Raw genomic sequence first — 22,928 nt, 5'->3', positions numbered from 1 at the left:
GATTGCGCCATATTAATGAGACATCGGGAGTTTCAAAATCTACTTTCTGTTCGTCGATTAACGCTCCACAGAATGTAACGGTCGATACAAACCCCCGTCCTAGCAGGCGTTTGTCATACACACACACACACACACACACACACACGAGCGCGTAAGCCCAAAAGCTTCCGCGTGTGACGGAATTTCACGCACAGCACGGACCCGCACCATTGTGCGCAGGCTCGCCGCGTAACGGAGCCACCGTCTCTCAGTCCTCGGTACGGAGCAAGCTTTGCTCGTACTGTTTTCTTGCAAGATATCGATTATCTCTGGCATCTCTCGCCAACCATAGAGCTGTGGTCCCGTCGCCTTCGTCGTCGTGGTGGTTGCTGTCGTGAGCGTTGCGGAAAAATTGGTGTGCCTCCGCCGTATTGTGGGCAGCATTTTAAGGGCTCGTGTGTGCGTCTGATCATTTTGGTGGTTATTTTTCACTTCAAAAAAGGAGCATATCCTTTGAAGCATAGTTTAAGATTTCCCGTATTCTCGATTGCATATCGGGTGTAGAGTGTACGTGCGAGAGTGTGTGTATGTGTGTGTAATCTAACTGGTAGTGTGTGCTCTCGCCAAAACCAGCTTTCACGAGGCCATTCATCAGGATCGAAAGTGCAAAGCTGGATACTTCACCGTTCCCTACGCGGTCCTGCTTATAGCAAAACTAGCTCTAGCGAGAGGGGTGGCACATCAAAGTAAAACCCCACTTGAACCAGGTCTCAGGTCAGACGGACGGAACTCGGTGTCAGTTTTCACTTACGTTATGTCATTCATGTAAATGAATGAACGGTTCGGAACGGGAAAAGAAATCGATGCCCTTGTGGAAAGTTCGGTCCGGTAGGTGTGGGCTTTAATCCGTTGTGGGCACAGCAGCAGGAGCCAGCGTGCCCTCTCTCTCTCGCGAAGCGAACAAACAAAAACAACCAAATCCCGTGGGTTCGTGCTGAATTTGGTGGTGGTCCAAGGTTGATTTCCAACGTGGAATAAATTATTGATTGCCCTCATCGAGTGACAAAACAACACAACCATGCAACCCTTTTCGAACGACTACGGTGGAGGGTATGGCGGTGGTAATGGGTACGAGGAGCAGCAGCCCCAGCAAGAGATCCCGATGCGTACGCAGGGTGTCGCCCGGCCGATGGTTGACCCGGAGGCCATGGGCGAGGTGGACCCAACACTGTACGTCTGCCCTAAGTCCTTTCGTAGTACAACGAAACTCCATCTAAGCAGGTGCATCCCGTATTTCTCGTTTCTATAGCTACCCGCAGGCGAAGGAATCGACACACAAGATCCGGGGCAAGTCGGACATACTGGAGATGCTGTTCGGTTCCGTCGACCAGGAGCTGCTGCCCGTGAAGACGTTCTACTTCTTCTTCTACTCCGCGTTTGGCTCACTGTTTCCGCTGATGGGAGTGTACTTCAAGCAGATGGGCATGAACCCGGGCCAGTGTGGGCTGCTGATCGGTACGCGCCCGTTCGTCGAGTTCCTGTCGGCACCGTTCTGGGGCAGTTACGCGGATCGGTAAGCACACGGTGCACAGCGAGTTGAGAGGCATGTTTGCGACTGTAAAGTTCCCTCTTTCTGCAGCTGTAAAAAGGGCAAAATGTTGCTGCTGGCATCGCTTGCCGCGTGGATCATCTTTACGCTGCCCCTCGGCTTCATTCAACCACCGGCCACGAGCTGTATCGAGCGCAAGAATGCCACCGATTTCGAGCTCCGCACGCCCCAGGTTCCGCGCATCCTGAAGCGCTCCATCGACGAGAGCATGCTGGAGGAGCTGAGCTTCGGCAAGTATGCGACCGATAGTGGCAGTTCCTTTACCAGGTGCGTTTCAACCAGTGACGTCTGCCATGTGGTACGTTGCCCCTCACACTATATCCTTTTGATACCTTTAGGGTGGAACGTGCGGCACGTCCCGTGGCAGCGGCCGGTGTATCACCGCTCGACGTAAGCTACGCGAACAACTTCAACGAGAAGCTGCACCGCGATTGGGTCTCGCCATTGTTTTCCTCGATCGTTTATCGTACAGCGGTACGGCAAGATCTACCATCAGAAGATGGTGAACAACAAACTAGCTGGCCATCACTTAACGCCTTTCCTTCTTCTAGGACATTCAAAAAGCTTTCTTTCTGCTGCTGCTGCTCGTCATCATTGGTGAGTTCTTTAGCGCACCGGCAATCACGCTGGCAGATTCGGCCGTCATCACGATCCTCGGCGAAGACGCCGACCGGTACGGGCATCAGCGAATGTTCGGTTCGCTCGGCTGGGGTTTGGCAATGTTTTTCGTCGGCATTGCGCTAGATCACTCGACCGCCTTCCCCGACCATCCTTGCGGGCCGGAAAAGCAGGAAAAGAACTACACCATCTGCTTCGCGACGTTCTCCGTGCTGATGGGTGCGGCACTGATTTCCGCTACACAGATTCAGTTCAAGTATGACTACTCGGTACGTCGATGCAGGTGGTACAAGTGCCTGTCACAGCATTACTCATCCCATTGCTTCCATTCGTTTTCCAGGAACCACAAGAACCCGTCCAGGTGGAGAAGGTACCCCAAGAGTTAACACACGAAGAGCAGATGCAGGCACAGTTGGCACAGCAACTGCAGTTGCCTTCACTGGCAGCCACCGGTACAGGGATGGCCAGTGCTGCGCCGCCACCAGCAGCACTTGGAGCGCAGGTATGTCGTGGTCGTCTGTAGAGCAAAGCTCCTTGTCTAACGACTCCCCTCCTCTCTCATTACCAGACGAAAATGTTCGCCCAAACTACACGCGAAATGCCGGAATGGGTCACGGTGCTGAAGCAGTTCAAGAATCTCAAGTGTGCCTCGTTCCTGTTCGTGGCGTGGTTCATGGGCTTCGGCATCGGGCTCATCTTTACGTTCCTGTTCTGGCATCTGCAGGACTACGGTGGCTCACCGACGCTGTTCGGCGTTGCATCCGTCATCAACCACATCTCGGAAATCTTTGCCTACTTCTTCAGCTTCCGACTGATCACCCAGATCGGACACGTGAAGGTGCTGTGCCTTGGGCTGGTCGGTAACATTCTTCGCTTCCTGTACATCTCCTACCTGAAGAACCCGTGGTGGGTGCTGCCGTTCGAGTTTATGCAAGGTATGTAGAACTGTACAGTATTTTTTACTGAAAAAACGCGTCATAACGATGACACTTCTTTGATATTTAAGGCATCACTCATGCTGCCGTATGGGCTGCCTGCTGTTCCTACATCGCGCACAACACCCCACAACACCTACGATCTTCGGCACAAGGTAAGTCGCGGAGGCAGTGTACGGGAAGCGGGCAGGACACTAACCGTGCATCGTTTCAGGAGTACTGCAGGGACTGCATCATGGGCTGGGTAGAGGCTGCGGTGCCGTTATTGGCGGTATGTTTGTCACCTACTTCGGCACAACGGCCACCTTCCGTGGTTACGGTGTGATCTGTATTCTCGTGCTGGCAGCCTTCGTGTTCATCAACTTCTACCGCAAGGATGAAGGTTTCATCTCGGAAATTCCTACCACGGAGGATCCTCATCAGGTTAGATAGCACACCGCTGGTTCGATAGTAAATTGATGTGATTAAACTCACTGTTACCTTTCCCTCCTTGAACTGAAGGTGGCGGAAGAGACGGCTCATCTGGCTCCGCACGGTGTCCCCAGCAATCCCATACCGCGTGCCCTCTCGAGCACGCGACTCAACGAGATTGGTCAGCAGAACGTTGACAATGGCTATGGCACCTATCAGACGACTGGTGGTGCACTGGATGTGCCCGGCGGTGCCCCCAAGAATCCGTTCGGTGCTCCACAGGGTAATGTGTACGGTGGAAATCAGTACTAAAAAGTGTAACGCTTTACACACGACAAAGACCGCACACCAGCGCACTGCGTGGCTGATGTGGTCGATACGATCGAATTACTACACCGTAAAACGCGACAGAACGTTCGAACGACTGAATCCGGTAGTAGATACAAGTACTTGCGGGCGATGATAAAAACAACACAAATGGATGTCTACAACAGCAACACTCTGCGAATGTGAAGCGAATGTGTATTCCCCTATCGGTCTCTACCTATATCTCTCTCACTCTTAAGATATTGAGCGAACCAGAGTCTCGAAACCCATGTACATGTGCTCAAGCAAAGCGCCATTCAGCCATTCCGGCCCAAAAACCGCCCACGGCGACAAGGACGACGACGGCGGCTAGCTACTAACTACAACTAAACTATTACTTTGATGTGCTATGATGGTAAGGCGAGTGCACGGTGTAAGTGGATGTGTGACATGATAAGCTACACAACCATTGTCTCGGGACTGTGGTTGTTAGTAACCTATTCTTAGACGTCAGCAAATGCAAAAGAATCACTGTACCCGTTACAAGTAACACTCTGTTTAAGATCCCACCCGATAAGCGAAAAGAAAAGACATCCTACCGCAAGCTTTCCATTTTCCTGGATCGTTTTCCCGCCACTACGTATCGGGCAATTCTTGTAGTGCTATAGCACTCAATTTATTAGTATATCCGAGCTGCTGCTGTTGATCTGTTGCTTTCTACGTGCAGCATCGCCTCCTCCCCCCCTCAAAAAGCAACATTCGATTGTATTCAAGTAGCAAATTGGAGCAAACTTTAGGAATGCTATTAATACTATCTATCTATTAATCTATCTTTCACCGCACATCTCTGATTGAGGCGTTTGTGCAGGTGGACATGGTGAGTCTGTTTAATTATACCTTAAGTAAGCGGGACATATGTAGTATCTTAGCATTGATGTGAGTGAGCGAAGCGACATCTACCGGTGGAAAACGTGTGAAGTAACGCGTTACTCATGGCAGCAAATGACAGGTAAAATCACGTGTTAAAATCTCTGGGGAAGCCCTCGAACACCCTGAAACAACTGTTGAACAAGGTCTAGTCTAGTGTAGTCTAGTGTGTTCCTGAATTTAGGAACAAATCAAATTCTAGAGTTCACATGTCAGAATAGTAACGATAGCAGGAAATGTGCTACAAACTTAACTATTAGATGTGGTTGTATTGCGCTCTCTGTCTCCCTCACAGGGGACTCACGACTTCCCGTCACGTCTGTTGGTGTGTTTTTGTGTGTAAGTGTGCTGACTAAGCTGTCCGTTGCATCTCTGTAATGGGTGAGAGGCGTAAGTGTACGAATGGAGTGGAAAAAAATAACAGTCTTTAAACGATCAACAGGAGCAATGAGGAAAAACATAGTATTAAATAATCTACAGACTCGATACACCAGTTTGGAGCAGTTCTTTAGCAAATAATTTTCTTCTTTTTTTTCAAACGAAAAAAAAAATAGATATGCACACACCTTAAATACAACATGAAACGAATCCAAAAGAATCGAAAACAAAAATTACGAAATACTACCAAAACCATACCATGGCACAACGAATGTTCGAATCTCATTTGCATACCCTCGCGGAAGCTTAACTGTGTATTCGGTTTAGGGAATTTTAATTTTGGCGAGTAGCTGATAAGTTTGCAAAGCAAATTCTACCCCAGGCCCTCTGCAAACGGTACAGACGAGAAACAGGATAACTGGCACAGGAACAATCTGATATATGTAGTATAAAACAACAAGATGGTATCAAAGTGGCAATTTTTACGACGAACGTAAACAACACACGCAAAAGCTTTATTATCTCTAGCGAGACATCAGTGCGCATATCAGTTTCCAAAAACCTTACACGTGGATGGTATTTTTATTGAGAGAAGTATATTTAAACCAGCAGCATATTAACTTACGCCGGACGGGAGATGGCACTATGGATGGTTTTGTTTTTTGCTAGCTCGAAGAATGCAACCGGTGTACCTGTAGTGATACACACGCGCACTCATACAAACACAAATACAAATGGGAATGGGTGTGCATTCGATCGTGCGCCATCTTACAGAGAGTATTTACTACGTATAGAGCTGGAGAAGCAAACAAAATATACATATATATATACAAACACACACACACATGATTATTGTGAAACTATTGCACTTATAGTGAGAATTTGGTCCGTGGAAGACTCGACTCGACAAAATCTGAATGCACACCCTTTAAACGTACTATCTTTCTGTTAGCGTTACAAGGATCGTAACGCATTGCGAAATGTATTAGTTACTGTGTTACCACCGGATAGAACGGTGCTACTGTTTAACGCTTGAAAAGTATTATGCGAACTAAATCACGTGTTATTTATTTCATAAGAATCGGTTTTTCTCGTTACACACTGCTATATTGATCACTCTACTGTTTGAAGTCTAATCGTATCCTTGTAGATGTTTTCGTGACCTAACCGTAAACGATCAACCTGAATATACCACTAAAACAAAAGAAAACAAACCCAAATAATATTAATAATAATAATAATAATAATAATACTAATACCGATCAACTATTATCACTGATATTAAACAATCAAACAGGGCAAACAAATTTGCCGTTCCAATACATCCGATGCCCATGATCGATGTACAGCACAGAGAAAGCGAGCACGTGTAAGAGCGACTCACCGAAAGACACATCCCCACACACACATACACACATACGCACAGACACACATTTACACGTACATGAGTATTGTAAGAAAAGCACCGCTAAAGAAATTATGCTGTAAAGATATCTCTAACTGCGTACGCAAACTCACCAATCATGGGCAAATAAAGACAAAACGTTAAAAACGTAACGCAAGGTGGTGTTTGTTGCGTTGGAAATTATAGAATTTAAGACATCCATCCGAAAGTAGTGTCTATGTCCTTTTCCTTATTTAAGGACAGCAACAAACACAAATCGTTACCTAATCGTTTTTCCTAAAACCCAATCGATCTTCCAAATTCCCAATCGATCCGGTGCATTCAACATTGCGTTAAGGCTGTATTGTAAGGTTGTATCAGAGTTTTTTAATAAATTCGTTTTGAGAAATACGTAACTGTATTTCACGACACGATTTGATGATAATTTTTGAATACATGATATATTAGTGTATTCAGAAGCTCTATTTGTATACGTCTAGAGCGTTGGAGCTTTTTAGTTAAGAAATATTAGTGAATTCTTATATTGAAGCTACCTGACTGAGGTGCCACTAGGCTTGATAACATGCTAAGTTGATCTGATTTGTACTGAATTTCTCCTGATCTCCTTTGGATATTGGCTTTCTTGTTCTTCTACTGCAGGGATCTCCAAACTGGTCTCCTGCAGCTTTTTATAGTTGTCGTTTGAGTTCTGCCTTTGAAAAGTAGAAGGTCCGCGGGCCGTATTTTGGATTCCCCTGTTTAACGTTTACTGTTTAACGTAACGACCTGAACACGGTCGTTCCGGCCTGCACAGGCTTTAGAGACATTAGTCAGTACCACGCAGCCGGATAGACGGTCCTTTGGGGAGAGGGTCTCTAAATTAGGATTGAACCTATGAAGGACATGTTGTTAAGACATATTAGTTGACGACAGTACCACGGGATCGCCCCGAAGAAGTGTAATAAGAAAGAAATTAAACCAAGGAAGTGTAATAATGAAAACAAAAATCTCACCTGGGTATTTAATTTCAACACCGAGCGAGCGCCCTCTGCTCGTCAGTTTCGAAACTAAACTGCTTGTCAGGAATGCCCGCTTTGAAATCGCGGAAATGTGTTATAAATGACACTATTTTCACGGTATTTCACGGTATTTTCCAGTTTTTCACGACTACTGCTTCAGCCGATACTTGTTATTGTATAAAACCGTGAAATGTTTTGGATTATTCAATTCTATTTTCCACACAAAACACTGTTTTGCTACACACGGCCACTGTTTGGATCTCTGCCTACTATGGACAGCTGGCGTAGACTACGCGTCCAAAATAAACAGTGGGATTGCTATGTTTCTAGGATAAATTAATTATTTTTGTTAATTTTGAACAATCACTGCTTTTTTATTATAAAACTGCCGGGTTTTTTTTTCGATAAAATAATGGTTTCGGCTCATGGTGGAATCGAAAACAACAAGAAACCAAATAAGTTTTCTTTTTTTCTTTACATGGAGTTTTGCTTGTATCGCTTGCGCGATTATCGCGCTACCGTGTAGAAAAGCTTATGATAGCCAGTTGATAGCTGCCTGTTTAAATTTCGTGATATTGGTGGTATTACAACAAAAAAGAGGAAGAAATAGTTCCGACTAAATTCAATGACTTTAATTTACCGAATAAGCGACATATGTGAAGATTCAAACTTATCCTAAATGGTATTTAATCACCAAACACTAGAAGGTTTTAACAAACTGTCTCGTAGTTTGATTGTAAACATTGAAACCTAGGGTCTCACACATACCACAACAGTCCTTATACATACACGCATAGACGTCACTGGTCCGCCTATCTGTCAAAACGGGCATTTACGAGACCAGATAATTGAACAGATTTTAGCAAAAAGTGTTTTGATAAAAACGAGTCGTGCATAAACTTAGTGCTAAAATGTGTTATATTTACTTGATTTACCTCTAGTTTTATTGTAATTCACAATTGGACTCACGCCGTTGTGCATACTTTTCCCTAAGGACAAAGGACAACAAACACTTCTCATCATATCGAACACCTTTTTTCATAACAAACCGATGGTAATGAACATGTATTCCCATCTTTCGGGAGGTCGGGCTAACGTACAGCTGCTGCAGGAAGCAGCCGTGCGGGAGTTTGTAAAGATTCTTGATCGCTGCGAAGGCACAAAGGTAAGTCGCAGCGCCTATTAAATGTATGTATCAACTCTTGGCGAAAACTCTTACTTTCATCCCCCTTTTCTAGGCAATCATTTGGGATGAGTCATTGGGTGGGCCGGTGGGGCTTGTGGCACGATACACGTTCCTCAAGGAGCACCACGTTACCAAGATGTATCCGCTCCGGTCGGAAGCGTGGACGGACATCGATGTGAAGAACATTATCTTCATAACACGCCCCCATCAAACGCTGATGGATTACATTGCCAACAACATTCACGAGGAGGAGCGGAAACGAAAAGGTTTTTTTTCACCGCCCTTTCTTGACTAGTGACGTGAAGGTTTAATGCAGTTTTCCCTGTTTCAGTTTCTCGCAAAGAGTATTTCCTGTACTTCCTGCCGAAAAAATCCTTCCTCTGTGAAAAGCGGCTGCAAATCAAGGGCGTACACGGCAGTCTGTCCTACATTGGCGAGTTTCGCTGCGAGTTTTTCCCATTCGACAACGATCTGCTTTCGATGGAGCTGAAAGATGCCTACAAAGAGATCTACCTCGAGGGTGACACGAGCAGTCTGCACCAGTCGGCGTGTGCGCTTGTCGCGCTGCAGAAATTGTATGGCCGCATTCCGAAGGTGTACGGCATCGGCGGCTACGCGCAGCGCGTCTGGGAGATGACGAAAGCGCTGACCGAGGAGGACGGGCATGTGATGAACAGCGAGAAGGGTGTCATCGACCAGATGATCATACTCGATCGGTCGACCGACCTGATGAGCGTGCTCGCCACGCAGCTCACCTACGAAGGGCTGATCGATGAGATATTCGGCATCAACAATACGACCGTCAATCTGCCGGCGGAAAAATTCAACACAGGCGAGGGTCTATCTACGGACCGCAACACGGAGAAAAGCCAATTCATACTGAACTCGAAGGAGCAGCTGTACGCGGAGCTGCGGGACAAGAACTTCAATGCGGTGGGGGCGGTCCTCTCCCGCATGGCCAAATCGATACGATCGCGGGCGAACGAGAACCATGGCGAAAAATCGATCCAGGAGCTGAAAAAGTTCGTCGAAAGTTTGCCACACATCAAATCGAACGAACAGTCGCTGGCCACACACACCACGATCGCCGAGCTGGTGCAGGACGTGATCTCGTCGCACGCCTTTCTGGATGTGCTGGGCTGCGAGCAGGAGTTTCTGCTCTGCTCGGACGTGGACAAACCGAACAGCTTCATCGAGGATATGATCGCGAAGGAGGCACCGCTGCGCAGTGTTCTGCGCCTGATCTGCATGCAGTCGATCGCTGGGACCGGGCTCAAGCCGAAGGTGCTAGACTACTACAAGCGCGAGCTGGTGCAGGTGTACGGTTTGAAAACGCTGCTCACGCTGGGTAATCTCGAAAAGGCGGGACTGCTGCGTCAGCAGACCGGCTCGCGCACCTATCACGTGCTGCGCAAAACGCTCAACCTGACCGCCGAAACGCCGGAAGAAGTTTCACCAAAGGACATCACGTACGTGCACAGCATCTACGCACCGCTGTCCGTGCGCATCATCGAGCAGCACCTGAAACCGAACGGATGGCAACTGCTGACCGAAAAGCTGTCCTCGCTGCCGGGCCCAACGTTTGAGGATTTTCAAGCATCGCCCAGCTTGAGCAGCCGGCGTGGTTCGTTCACCAGCGAACTGTCCCAGTCCGACATTCCGCGCGTGATTGTGGTGTTTTTCGTCGGAGGGTGTACCTTTGCGGAAATATCAGCGCTTCGCTTTCTGGCGCAACAGGACGATAACAACGTCGAGTTTCTCATCTGCACGACGAAGTTGATCAACAAGAACACGTTCCTTGATTCGTTTATAGAAAATTGAGCTGGCTAATAAATGTATGTTATCTAATTGCTATATCCTGCATTCATATGGTTGTAAAATGAAAGAGAATACAAAGCAAACGATCTTGTGCCTAATTTTGCTGCGCTCTGAGTGAACTGCAAGCATTTTAAAATGTACAAAAACATGTAACTGAACAGTTAAACCAAGATCTAATGTCATATCTGTGTGTGTGTGTGTGTGTGTGTGTGTGTGAGTTTTCTATACCAGCACGAAGTTCGCAAACGGTCCCGATGACAGCCGAAGTTTGAAAACTGCGCACCGAAGCTTGACAGGTCCGTTCGACGTTCCCTTGACGTTTCACGGTTGTGTTTGCGTGTGTGCGTGTATGTATGTATGTTTTTTGTGTGAAATCGCCATTTTGTGTTTCAGGGCGATGTGAATTCGGACGAGCGGAGAAAAGGTTAAGATCAGACGATTTCGTTAATATACTTTACCAATCCACCATCATATGGCCGAAGGGAAGCGTTCGCAAGCATTCATCCTGTTGACCCGAGTCGTACGGCCGCCCACGGAACAGCGCACGGGATGGATTGCTGCAGCACGGTGCAGAGGTGGTGACTTCTCCGTGTTACGAAAAATCTTCACAATTTGTTAGTGGCAACTTTCGGTAGCCGACGGACCGTCCCAATCGTCTGCCCCGTTCGAGTGCGCTGCTGGTCAGCTGCAAATTATGCAAATTTGGCAATCGGAAAAGACGATGCACCATTAAAGGACCATTAGGTGTAGACACAGTAACCCCCTTGCGCTGTGTGCCTGCCTGCGTGTGTGTATGTGTGTGTGTGCGCTGAAAACGTACGTCCCCGCCGCACACACACCCACCGAATTGCTCTAGGCGTGGTCTGAGTGCGAAAAGACAAACCTCGAATGTGGTTTGGTGGTGTGCAGTGGGTGAAACTGTGGAATGGAATGACCGTGTGTGTATGTGTGTGCATGTGTATGTGCCCGTAGTGGAGCGATAGTTTTCTGTGCAAAGAGAGAAATGTTCGAAAAAAGTGGAAGGTGAAGAAAAACTAATGAAACCAAATAAAACATGACACACATGCGGCCGGTCGACCTTGAAATTCTTTGCCAAAAGTTGCCAGCCAAAAAGGTGTCGAAGGTGTTGTGTGCATGGTGTGTGGACATACAAGAGAGAGAGAGAAAAAAACGACAAAACCCGAGTCACGGTTCTACCGCAATAGCATGTTAGCGCAGTCGAAGAAGTGGAAAAGCTGGGTCTTCTAGGGTGGTGGAGGAGAGGAGGGCAGGTGTAGCAGGATGATGGCGTGATGATGCCGCATCAGGTGCTGCTGACCGGACGATACGAGTGACAAAGAAACTGGAAGGACATCTGGCAGAAAATTCCTGCCCGTTGCAATAAATGCCATCCGTGCGTCACAATGATTAAAAGACGAGCGTGCGTCGCATGACAAATTGTGTTGATCTATTAAATTAGCAAGCCCGACTGCCAAGTGGTATCAATGATTAGACCGCAATTAGATACCATCCTGTAGCGCATATTCAAATTTACACCCCGAACGCCTTTCCCATGCGGGGGGCAAAATACGTTGTAAACTTCCCAAATCGATACGATGGTTGTTAGCAGGCAATTAGCAAGCTCATTACACGGTCTTCTTTGTTTTTCTCCTTTTGGGGGGGAAAGTCCTCTGATAATTGTGAATGAATCATTTGTAAAACCGATTTGCAATGATTTCGAAATGTAGACCTTCCACTCCAACAGACCGATTCACCGATGAGCAACGGCAAATACGTAATTCTTTATCTGTGCTTGGGTTTTTTCCTCCCCAGGTTCGGCCAAGCTAGAGCATACCCTTAAATCCGCCCTACCCGACCGGAAGTGACAGGCGTGCGCGTACCATCTCGTGATCATCATCATCATCATCACCCTCAGCTTCGTCAGCATCGACATCACTCCACACGCCCCAACACACACACTCGGTGCTGAGGGGGTTTGCTTTTTGCGGAGTAGTTGTGTTGTGTTCGACAATAATAACCGCACCACCCACAGCGCGCGTCGCCCTCGAGTTCGAGTTCGGTTCGAGGATTCGATTTAAGGGAAGCGAGCATCCAGCGAAAGGATATGTGTGCGCTCCAGTATCAATCGTAGATGATGATCGCATCCGTCTGGTGTGCGCTGATGATGCGTCAAGCGACGATCGGCTGTGTGTAATGTCGTGAACAAGGAGAAGAGGGACGACGAGTGGCGCACAAAAAAAGCAATAGGAAAGGTGGTGCTAGCTGTGTCACTCCGTGCGCGTGCGGTGCGTGTTTTTAATGTGTTTAATGTGTCAAGAAAAACGGTTGCTACGGGAGTGGGCATTGTGTGTGAAAGTGTGTCTAGAAACGGCCAACTGTGCCAGCAGGTCCCTTGCGTACGGTGGAAGGAGGGGCCGCGTGTGCGTAGTGTGAAGTGCGATTGCCACGCGGAAGCGAGCAAAGTGCGCGCACCGGCCGGTGTGCAGGGTGTGAGCAATAGTCGTTTGTGTGTGTGTGTGTACGTGTGTGTGTGTGTGCAAAACGGAAGCGGGGGCGTCCATTCGCGTAACGCGAGTGGCGACAGCGGGCAGCGACGATGAGGCCCGGAAGCCTGAAAGACCCCGAGATAGCGGAACTGTTCAACAAACATGATCCGGAAAAGATATTCGAAGATTTGCGCGAGATCGGGCACGGCTCGTTCGGTGCGGTGTACTACGCGAAATGCAACCTTACGCCCGAGATCGTCGCGATCAAGAAGATGTCCTACATGGGCAAGCAGAGCATGGAGAAATGGCAGGATATCCTGAAGGAGATCCGGTTCCTGCGGCAGCTCAACCATCCGAACACGATCGAGTACAAGGGCTGCTATCTGCACGAAAACACGGCCTGGCTGGTGATGGAGTACTGTGTCGGGTCGGCCTCGGACATCATCGAGGTGCACAAGCGCCCGCTCAAGGAGGACGAAATCTCGGCCATCTGTGACGGCGTGCTGCGCGGGTTAAGCTATCTGCACAGTCTCGGACGCATTCACCGGTAAGCGAACAGCACGAGCGTACTGTGTTGAAAAGCGGAGAGAGCGAGAGAGAGAGAGAGAGGTAACGGTTTATTTGTCCTTTTTTTCTGCATCATCTTCGTAGGGACATCAAAGCAGGCAACATTCTGCTCACCGAGCAGGGTATCGTGAAGCTGGCCGATTTCGGCAGCGCTGCTATCAAGTGCCCGGCCAACAGCTTTGTCGGTACGCCCTACTGGATGGCACCGGAAGTGATACTGGCGATGGACGAGGGCCAGTACGATGGCAAGGTGGACGTGTGGTCGCTCGGCATCACCTGTATCGAGCTGGCCGAACGGAAGCCGCCGTACTTCAACATGAACGCCATGTCGGCGCTGTACCACATCGCGCAGAACGATGCACCGTCGCTGCAGGCGCAGGAGTGGTCGGACATGTTTCGGAACTTTGTCGACTTTTGTCTGAAAAAGTCACCGATCGATCGGCCGACGTCGACGCAGCTGCTGAAGCACACGTTGGTCACCAGGGCACGATCGCCGAACGTGCTAATTGATTTGATCGCCAGGTAATGTTGCATTCGGCACCTGTGCGCGCCGCTAGAGAGTGGCGCAGCATTGCATCCCGTTCTAACTGCAATCGTGTGTGTGTTGTTGTTGTTGTTTTTTGTTATTGCAGAACGAAGGCCGCTGTACGAGAGCTGGACAATCTGAACTACAGAAAGATGAAGAAAATCTTGATGGTGGACTGTGAGACGGAGAGCAACATAGGCGACGCGGAGGATACGCCCGACGAGCAGATCGGAGGCGACAGTAGCAAGAGCAACAGCATTACCTCCGAACACTCACTGCCATCGGTGGATCAGCAGCAGCAGCAGCAGCTGCACCAGCAGCACGGCGTCGGCAGCGGTTTGATGCGAAACTCGTCCCGATCCCGGCCCGCCAATGCGATGTCGGCGATGCATAACAACTCGGCCGGTGGCAACGCCCGGGACAGCATGCTGTCGAACGTGATGATGGCCGGCATCAGCGGTGGCAGCGGTTCGGGCAGCGGCATGATGATGGCGAGCGGTATGGCCGGCGGCGGCAGCGTCGGCATGGGCACGAGCGGTATGCAGAGTGCGGGTGCGGCCGGTGGACAGGCGAACATGGGCGCTAGCATGGGCTACCACCATCACAACTCCTCTAGTCCGGTTGTGTCGGCCCACCATCACCCGCAGCACAATCACAACCACGTGTCGCAGGTGGCGGCCAATGCCGTGGCAGAACACGGTGCCAACAATTTCGCCACCATCCGCACGACCAGTATTGTGACGAAGCAGCAGAAGGAGCACATGCAGGTAAGGCGGGCGAGGGCGGTGTGCACCGTAGAGCGCACACCGTCCGATTGTCCCGTTTGCGGCGCAGTAAGATACTGATAGAGGGTTTTAATGATGAACTTTGCCTTTGGTCAAGGAGGAAATGCACGAGCAAATGTCGGGCTACAAGCGTATGCGACGGGAGCACCAGGCCGCACTGGTGAAGCTGGAGGAGAAGTGCAAGGTGGAGATGGAGCAGCACAAGTCCGCCCTGGACAAGGAGTACGATCTGTTGCTGCATAATTTTACACGGGAGCTAGACAAACAATCTGTAAGTCGGTCTTTCGATGGTGTTGGGTGTTTGTGGGTATACAGTACCATCTAATCGATGTTGTTTCGGCGCAGGCAAAACATCAGCAGGAAATTGTGCGAAGGGTTAAGCAGAATGACACGGCAGAGAAGAAGCTGCACAAGGAAATAGCGACCAGACAGGAGGGCGATCGGAAGGCGTTCGAAATCCATCGAAAGAAGGAGTACAAGGCGAACAAGGAGCGCTGGAAGCGGGAGCTGTCTATGGATGACACGACGCCCAAGCGTCAGCGCGATGCAACCTTGCAGTGAGTGTTGTCTACGTCTCGGGATCGTCCCACAAGCGATTTGCCAACTTCTCCTAACCCCGATTTCTCTTCCAGAACGCAAAAGGACAACCTCAAGCTGGCGGAAGCACAGGAGGAACAGCGATTGCTGCGGGTACAGAAGACGTACATCGAGCTGGAGATGCGAAAGTTCCGCAGGAAAAAGATGGGCCTCCTGCACGACCTCGAGGATCAACTGTTACGAGACGTAAGTGTGGCGAAGAAACGGTCCAATCGGGTTAGGCCCCAGTGCGTCTTACCATTTGCGTTCGCGATTTGCATTTACAGGAGCTCAGTAAGAAGCAGCAGCAACTAGAGCAAGCTCATGCCATGCTTATTAAACACCACGAAAAAACACAAGATCTCGAGTACCGCCAGCAGAAGAGCGTACATGCACTCAGAGAGGAGCAGGTGGGTAAAACAGCGCTACGGCATTTTAGCACACATGCATGACCTAACCATTGGCACTCTGCGTACTTTCAGATATCAAAGCAGCATGAAAGCGAGCTGCGAAACCAAAATGAGTACATGGACCGGGCCGAGCGAGAGTTGTTACGAAGACACGCACTCGAATTGAAACAGCAACCAAAGAGCCTGAAGGTAGGGCAAGAGTCCATATGCTGTTGTCTGTTAGCTTGTGTGACAATCCCAAACAGCGTCTAACATGCGGGTTTTTTTGTTCCTTCTTTTTACACCTTTCCTCTCCAACAGCAAAAAGAACTCCAGATTAGGAAACAGTTTCGTGAAACGTGTAAAACACAAACAATCCAGTACAAGGCACTGAAGCGGCAGATACTGCAGACAACACCTAAGGAAGATCAAAAGGCTGTGATAAAGCAACTAAAGGAAGAGCAACATCGTAAGTTAACACTACTGGGCGATCAGGTAAGTGTATTTTGTGTTGTGTGTGCGCGAAAGCTGTTTTTGTCCTACGGTGAACGAATTTGCAACTCCTTTCCGCTAGTACGAACAAAGTATTGCCGACATGCTGCAGAAGCAGAGCCTTCGTTTGGACGAAAGCCAGGAAGTGGAGTGCCACCAGCTGAAGGACCGGCTCCAGTACGAGCTGGACATACTGACCGCCTACCAGAGCAAAAATCGCATGCAGGCGCAAGCGCAGCGCGACCGCGAGCGCAAGGAGCTGGAGGACCGTGTCAGTGTGCGACGGGCACTGCTGGAGAGTAAGGTAAGCAGCGCGCGAATGCGATACCAACCCTCCTCCCCCTAAGCGAACGATCGATAAACCTGTAATGATTCTTTCTCCCGCAGATGGAGACGGAACTGCAGCAGTTCAATCAGGAGCGTGCCGAACGAATCCGCCAGTTGAAGGAGAAGCACGACAAGCAGCTTGAGGCATTTGATGAAGAGTCAGCCCGCATGGGCTTCAGGTAAGCTGTGGTGTTGTTGGACGAAACCCTTGTCATATCATTCACTGTTCACCTTTGCTTGCAGTGCACTGGCCTTAGCGGAAGCATCGAAGGAGACGTACCCGGACGAGGAGGCCAGCCTGTCCGGGTCGATGCTGAGCCTGGCGCACAGTAACAGTTCCACCAGCTTCCCGGCTGGATCTCTATAGCATAAGTCCACCAGATGGATGACCCTGTCGAGTCAGCATTCGATGTAAGAGGAAACCGGCGTGGCCGCCTCACCAGACACTTGGTATGGGTTGGGTAGGACATTTGGAAAACCAACCAGTGCGAGCGATCCAGCAGCGTTCATCCTGCACTAAATTCCGCACTGTGTATGGGAGTGCGCGTGTGTGTGACGCACGCAATTCTCGCACCTAATGGATAGCGCGGGGAAACGATTCTGAGATTGTGCCGAGATCGTAGTGAGGGGGGATCAGCAAATTCAGCATAATAATGATAAGCAGGGCCAGACGGATTAGTAGACTGATAGAACGATGATCAATTTGGAATTACGGTACTCGGGGTTCGGGTAGACGACGATGAGTGTTCGATGCAATAGACATGTGTGGGCTAATATAATGTAGGGGGTGGTTCCGCGCGGCGCCGCGCGTTGCCACACACGCTGCGCTGATGGTGTTGTTTCTAACGTCTTGATAAATGTACTCGTATGTTTTATGATGGTATGGTTTTTCCCCCTCCCTTGTTCTGTGTTACCATGCGCTCTAAAGGCACCCAATATTCGGTTTCAGCTTTAATAATTGTATATTAAGACGACAGTGCTAACTAACTACTACCACTTCCGCGGCAAACTGACCAATTTCATTTGCCGGTTTTTGTTTCTTCGCATCGCCGGGTTCGCAGCAAACCGACTGGAATGATAGGTTGGTTGCCTTCGGTTTGGCTAAATTGTTGAGTATCGGGAGAAATAGGGCATCGGGTACGTTTTGGAACACATTCAGTTCGTAACTGCAACATTTGCAAACGGTCGTACTAGTAAATTAACACGTTTTTTTTACACTATCGGAAGCGTCCGTTGTGATCCAATCAACCCCGGGAAGCAATGATTCTAGCACCTTACACCAACACATACACACACACGCGTTTTAGTTAATGCTTTCGCACGTGCGCTATTTCGCTGAACCTACCGCCGAAAGAATGTCTAGTCAACGTGCGATTGAAAAACACAACACAGCTTGAAGCGCGTTAATCGATTTTCAAACTAAACCATACAATCTAAACAAAGTAAAGTAAAGCCACACCCAGCAGCGCAACGAAATGGAATTTTAAACTAAAAATACTCAAAACTACTATCCTATTTGCTTACGAAAGGAAAGGACGACCGACCGATCGATTGAGCGAAAAGGTCGTGATTGTATTGGGGTGAATTAATATTGTTGACTAAATAATTTGAACCTGTTTTTCCGTTGCTTTTCGAAACAAAAAGAAACGCTGACGGTTTCCCTGCTTTTTTGTGCCGACGCTTGGAGAGCATGGGGTTGTAATTGTAATATAGGAAGAAGAGAGAAGAAAAAAACACATTTACACTTTATTAGCTTTCTTTATTGGACTCTACGACTGAGAATGTGATCGCGGTTTAAGCAAAAAACGAAACAAAAAGCGAAGAGGGGGAAAAGCTACAAATTCTGTTAGGTGTAAATTTGAGTTGTTTTGTAAATTCCAAACCACCACCACCACCACCGCCGCTAATTACAATTGGGGGTGCTAGACGATTGTGTCTAGGCGCAAAACAAAAAGCGATAAAGCCACCAAACAACGCCACCTCGGGGAGTGAAGGGAATGGAGAAGTATATTATTAAATTTGCGCGTGTATGTGTGGGTTGGGTGGAATTTTGTTTTAACAAAAAGTTGTTTTTTTTTTTGCTCTTTTACTTCTAATTCGGCCGTACCACCCACATTCGTTATGTATGCGTTAAGTTTATTTCTCTATTGTTTAAAACCTTGCTGTGACTCTCGAACGGGCGGCGGAGGGGGTGTATTAGACAAAACATTTTACTACAAAAAGGCCAAAGCGTACACAAAATCTTGGCTTTTATTCGAAAATGTAGCTTCAATGGGGTAGTTTTGCATCAAAGTAATGAAACAAAAGCGTCGGAAGAGTAAGTTTGTGTGAAGCGACGGACAGGGAAGTCGGTCCATGGTTCCGATTGAGTTTCCCAGCAAGGCGAGTTTAGTGTAGTTAGCGTTCAGTGTACTAAGATATTACTAAACCGACTCAACGAACTGTTCAATCACCACCATCACACAATCTAGCCGCACTAAAAAAGGAAGAAAAAAAACAAGGTCAGTAGAATCAGCGCGAACAGGAATTGCAATGTCCCCCCCTGGAAACATACACAACAGAACACGTGTTTTAATTTGCATCGATATAATATACTTCCTTACCACAACCTCTTGCTTATGTTGTTCCACAAAACAGAGCAGGAATGCAACACAGTGAGGAAGGAGGTAGCTGCTTTCATTGTGCGCCGAGAAAGTAAAGCATTGCGGTTCGAAGGCAGGCGGCATATTCAATTATAAATAGATAACAAAAAACGAAGCAAAGAAAAAAAGCAACATCCTTATTAGGTATATGTAATTGTGGCAAATGTCGTCAGAATGATGTCGTACGGTGAGGCCCTATCGGCGCACGAGAAGGAAGGGAAGCATGATGGGGAAGGTGTAGGCGCAGGATGGAAGCACGAAGAAGCTTCGGGGCCCCCAAACCAATCGGTGCATTTATAAGATTTACCGAGGCCGAAACTGAAATTATAGTAAACATTATAATCATCCTCTCTTATCCCAATTTATAACACGATAAGCACACGGCAGCACACGCTGTCGCTCGCGCGCCGCCTTGGCAGAGATCTGATATCGCGCAGAACAGAACAGTCAGCAGGAAAAAGGGGGCAGTAGGGGAAGAAAAAGTACAGCGAAGAGACAAAGCAAATAAGTGTAAAGCGCGCGCGCGCGTATGGTACGGCACGGTGAATCCTTTAGACAATATAACATAATATACCATACAAAGGCCGGCCAAAGTGAGGGGAAACAGTGAAGATACCAGGGCTGGCTGGCGGTTTAAAATCGGGAGGCTAGTTGCAAGAGGCAGATAAGTACTAATTTACTGAATTAATGTCGCTTAGAAAGGTTAAGGAGAGCATGTTCGAGGGGGGTAACATTCTCTTATCGGGCACATACGGTCTTACTACAATTATCACAACCCACTAGAAAGGTTCTTCTTGCCTCTGGTAACCATTATCCTTTTGTATCTATCGTTCCGTACCGGGGCCGAACTTCTAATCTGCTTGCAATAGCACTCGAATACGGTGTGCCAATCACATGATATGGTGCGCGCCACATTATCTTTCTATCCACCTACAAAAATCACCGTTAAAGCGGATAAACGGTAACCCAATCCCCATGCAAAGCCATTTGGTTCCTATTTATGTACTCTCTACGTTCTTCCTGTAAGATAATAAAAAGGGATAATCAAAATCGAACAATTGGCTAGGGAACTGTAACGAACGAGAGCGAGAGAGAGAGAGAGAGAGAGAGAGAAAGAAGGGGCGATAATCCAACCTCCAGCGGCAACAGCAACCGTTCAGTAGAGAAATTTCCCAGTCATCTTTCTTCGGCTTTGTTGCGGGCTCAGGCCAAAAGGAAGCCAAACAATCAATAACAATCCCCCCTCCCTCCCCCCAGTAGACAGGAGAGCGGTGTTGTAGGGCACAATGCGTGTAGATCGTAGGCAGGAGAACCGGATGATCATTCAAACCAGGATAAGATCATCGGCGATCGTGTTTGTGTGTGTGTGTGTTAGCAACAGAAGGATAATGGTGCGTGTGTTGTAGCAAAAAGAGGGGGGAAAACAACATATTAACACTTTAAATAAGTAAACACAAATAATCAACTTTACGATATCGCGCTGGATGATTAGACGAAAGTATGAGAGAGAGAGAGAGAAAGTAATGGGTGTGAATAGATCGCCGCTAGGTTTTATTAATTAGACTTCAATGCTTTAGCGAACAAAACAAATAGCGTGAAAGGCCGAGAAGGGAAAGGATAGGAAGGGAAATAATAGCCGGATGAAGGGATGTAGCTAAAGACAGAGGGAAGGCAAAAGGCGGCGACAAGAAGGATGGTAATAGGGCGCGCAATCTGTATGTGTGTGTGAGTGTGTGTGTGTGTGAGTGATGGATATTTAAAACAAACGGTTAGAAATCTGCCTCGAACGGAAACCTTTTACCGCAAGCAGGCAGCACAAGTGGGTAGTTTATGCTGCTGCTGTTACTGCTACTGCTGCTACTGCTGCTGCTCCAGCAAGCGCAAACAGAGGCAAATAACACAAACCATAATAATTAGAAGCAAATAAACAATCTAATAAAATTTAAAAAAAGAAGCAAAAAACAAATAAGCAAAGCAAAACAAAACCAGTAGTAGCAGCGACATCTCTTTAGCGTTTAATACAAACAACAACACACAGTGGAAAAGGAATAGAGCAGAAGAAGAAGAAGAAGAAGAAGAAAAGGAAAACGATAAATAAAATACGTACTACTACTACGCTTCTGACGACGCTCTTTATATAATGATAGCATAATATACACATACCTATGAAATGCTGTCCCTTCCCTCTACACCCCGCTCTTTGGCGTCGGGATTGGGAAGGAGAGTAGATACGGACGCGAATTAACCAAAAGCATGCAATTTATGGTGCATTCAAAGCTGGTGCACCGCGCTACGCAACTAATGCTCTGTAGGGGCAACGATTTTTTTTAAGTAATTATTTTTCACTTCTGCTACTACAACGTTATCAAATCAATTGTGGATTCATTTTTTCGAGACACTCTCTACACAAACCATAAATCACTAACACACACACACACTTTAGCTAGCTCTACACACTTAGCGCTACATACTCTACAAGCATACACCCATGCATATGTACTTTCTTATTGCATTTTGCTTCAAGCGCAGTACGAATTTTGCACCGCCTGCCTCTCTGTCACTGTGTAAATGTGTGTAGTAACAAGTTGTAAACGATTTTACCTAAGCCAGACGCTACGCGAAGTAGTAGGCCATGTGGAGGAAGCATGACCGGGTAGGACCAGTTGCTTCGCCAAACACACACCGCTGCTGCTGCTTTGTTAAGAACAGATAGCGAACCAGGACGAAGACAGTTAATGGTGGCTTCGAAGGGAGTGACAGGTAAATCGTAGTTTAAGCGCAACGAATATTACCACGACAAGCCGACGTGGAGTAGCATCATCTCGAATAATTGGGCGGAAGAAAAGGCGTAAAATAAAAAGAAGGACCGTTAGGCATACAAAAAACAAGGAAAAGTAGATAATCCTCTCTGTTCGATTGCTTGCCCGCCAGCAGCATCCTGGATGTTGGATCGGCTGTTGGAAAAGTGTGCCCACATGTAGGTTATGGTATTGGACGGGCAAGAAAAACCTACACAAAAGGGACAAGGTGTGTTGCACCACACACTAAACTCTTCCCTCCTTGGCTATCACCCAAAGTGGGATGGAAGAGAGAACGCTTTCCAAACAACGCTAGCGACGATGCCGTACGATTCACTTGCTCGAGTTTGTGTAGAGAAGCAGCAGCCGCCAGCACACAGTTAGATCGATTCGTTTTTGTACATATGATTAACTCTAATTGTGAATAATCCTGAGGAGAAGAAAAGCTAACCGGGAAGAAGAAAATAAGGAAAAGAGGTGGGAGAGATAGTAGGAAGGTAAATGCGCTAATAGCAAGAATTAGGGAAAAAAGAACAGACACGAGGAACGATGATGGTGATGATGAAGTAAGGAGCAGCGAACACACAACACAACATTCAAAACAATACATACTCACAATGCGAAATTTACTTTCCTTTTTCTTTCTCTTTTACCTTTTCCTTTTTTTTTGTGCTTGCAAACAAAACGCGAATCCGAAAGCAGCGAATTGTGGTTGATCGTTTTCTTGTTTCTCCTCGTCTTCTTCGTCCACTGGAACTAATGCACTTCGT

At 47.7% G+C, this 22,928-nt stretch overlaps 3 protein-coding genes and 1 long non-coding RNA gene across 10 annotated transcripts; 3 read left to right on the top strand and 1 right to left on the bottom strand.

The window, feature by feature from the left end:
• The first annotated feature begins 270 nt into the window (after positions 1 to 270).
• On the top strand, positions 271 to 6,720 carry LOC1273877 (major facilitator superfamily domain-containing protein 6). Its single transcript, XM_312908.5, has 10 exons — positions 271 to 1,209; positions 1,289 to 1,552; positions 1,619 to 1,855; positions 1,927 to 2,062; positions 2,140 to 2,475; positions 2,547 to 2,708; positions 2,775 to 3,141; positions 3,213 to 3,296; positions 3,356 to 3,564; positions 3,643 to 6,720. The coding sequence occupies exons 1-10, from the start codon at positions 1,058 to 1,060 to the stop codon at positions 3,862 to 3,864; spliced, it is 2,169 nt and encodes a 722-aa protein (XP_312908.4). The 5' UTR covers positions 271 to 1,057; the 3' UTR covers positions 3,865 to 6,720.
• Positions 5,743 to 8,226, bottom strand: LOC133395080 (uncharacterized). The gene is made up of 2 exons (XR_009767190.1): positions 7,561 to 8,226; positions 5,743 to 7,439 (listed from the first exon to the last, which is right to left on the bottom strand). It is a non-coding gene; the product is annotated as an uncharacterized LOC133395080 (long non-coding RNA).
• A 104-nt stretch (positions 8,227 to 8,330) lies between these two features.
• LOC1273876 (vacuolar protein sorting-associated protein 33A) lies at positions 8,331 to 10,606 on the top strand. The gene is made up of 3 exons (XM_312907.5): positions 8,331 to 8,731; positions 8,805 to 9,018; positions 9,084 to 10,606. Exons 1-3 carry the CDS (start codon positions 8,618 to 8,620, stop codon positions 10,571 to 10,573), a joined length of 1,818 nt encoding a protein of 605 aa, XP_312907.4. The 5' UTR covers positions 8,331 to 8,617; the 3' UTR covers positions 10,574 to 10,606.
• A 251-nt stretch (positions 10,607 to 10,857) lies between these two features.
• LOC4577219 (serine/threonine-protein kinase Tao) lies at positions 10,858 to 22,787 on the top strand. Of its 7 annotated transcripts, none has more exons than XM_061663618.1 (13): positions 10,858 to 10,994; positions 12,383 to 13,603; positions 13,708 to 14,145; positions 14,256 to 14,916; positions 15,035 to 15,205; positions 15,280 to 15,491; positions 15,567 to 15,717; positions 15,798 to 15,920; positions 15,993 to 16,109; positions 16,221 to 16,394; positions 16,474 to 16,695; positions 16,779 to 16,897; positions 16,962 to 22,787. In XM_061663618.1, exons 2-13 carry the CDS (start codon positions 13,167 to 13,169, stop codon positions 17,083 to 17,085), a joined length of 2,949 nt encoding a protein of 982 aa, XP_061519602.1. In that variant the 5' UTR covers positions 10,858 to 10,994; positions 12,383 to 13,166; the 3' UTR covers positions 17,086 to 22,787. The 7 variants fall into 7 exon arrangements, with proteins under 7 accessions (XP_061519602.1, XP_001237504.2, XP_061519600.1 ...); XM_001237503.3 differs by having other exon boundaries at positions 15,032 to 15,205; XM_061663616.1 differs by having other exon boundaries at positions 10,899 to 11,963; positions 15,032 to 15,205.
• Positions 22,788 to 22,928: the final 141 nt, after the last annotated feature.

The sequence above is a fragment of the Anopheles gambiae genome, chromosome 2, assembly GCF_943734735.2.
Source record: "Anopheles gambiae chromosome 2, idAnoGambNW_F1_1, whole genome shotgun sequence".
Classification (NCBI taxonomy): domain Eukaryota; kingdom Metazoa; phylum Arthropoda; class Insecta; order Diptera; family Culicidae; genus Anopheles; species Anopheles gambiae.
Note: the sequence above shows the minus strand (reverse complement) of the source record. Positions and strands in the feature narration are given on the sequence as shown.

Excerpts from the sequence above, each read along its gene's own strand:
- LOC1273877 (XM_312908.5), top strand. The coding sequence starts at position 1,058 with ATGCAACCCTTTTCGAACGACTACGGTGGAGGGTATGGCGGTGGTAAT. Across the intron at positions 2,063-2,139 it reads CGATCGTTTATCGTACAGCG|GACATTCAAAAAGCTTTCTT; the intron begins GTACGGCAAGAT and ends TCCTTCTTCTAG. Across the intron at positions 3,142-3,212 it reads GCCGTTCGAGTTTATGCAAG|GCATCACTCATGCTGCCGTA; the intron begins GTATGTAGAACT and ends TTGATATTTAAG.
- LOC1273876 (XM_312907.5), top strand. The coding sequence starts at position 8,618 with ATGGTAATGAACATGTATTCCCATCTTTCGGGAGGTCGGGCTAACGTA. Across the intron at positions 8,732-8,804 it reads ATCGCTGCGAAGGCACAAAG|GCAATCATTTGGGATGAGTC; the intron begins GTAAGTCGCAGC and ends CCCCTTTTCTAG. Across the intron at positions 9,019-9,083 it reads GGAGGAGCGGAAACGAAAAG|TTTCTCGCAAAGAGTATTTC; the intron begins GTTTTTTTTCAC and ends TCCCTGTTTCAG.
- LOC4577219 (XM_001237503.3), top strand. The coding sequence starts at position 13,167 with ATGAGGCCCGGAAGCCTGAAAGACCCCGAGATAGCGGAACTGTTCAAC. Across the intron at positions 14,917-15,031 it reads AGCAGAAGGAGCACATGCAG|GAGGAAATGCACGAGCAAAT; the intron begins GTAAGGCGGGCG and ends CCTTTGGTCAAG. Across the intron at positions 16,696-16,778 it reads GGGCACTGCTGGAGAGTAAG|ATGGAGACGGAACTGCAGCA; the intron begins GTAAGCAGCGCG and ends TTTCTCCCGCAG.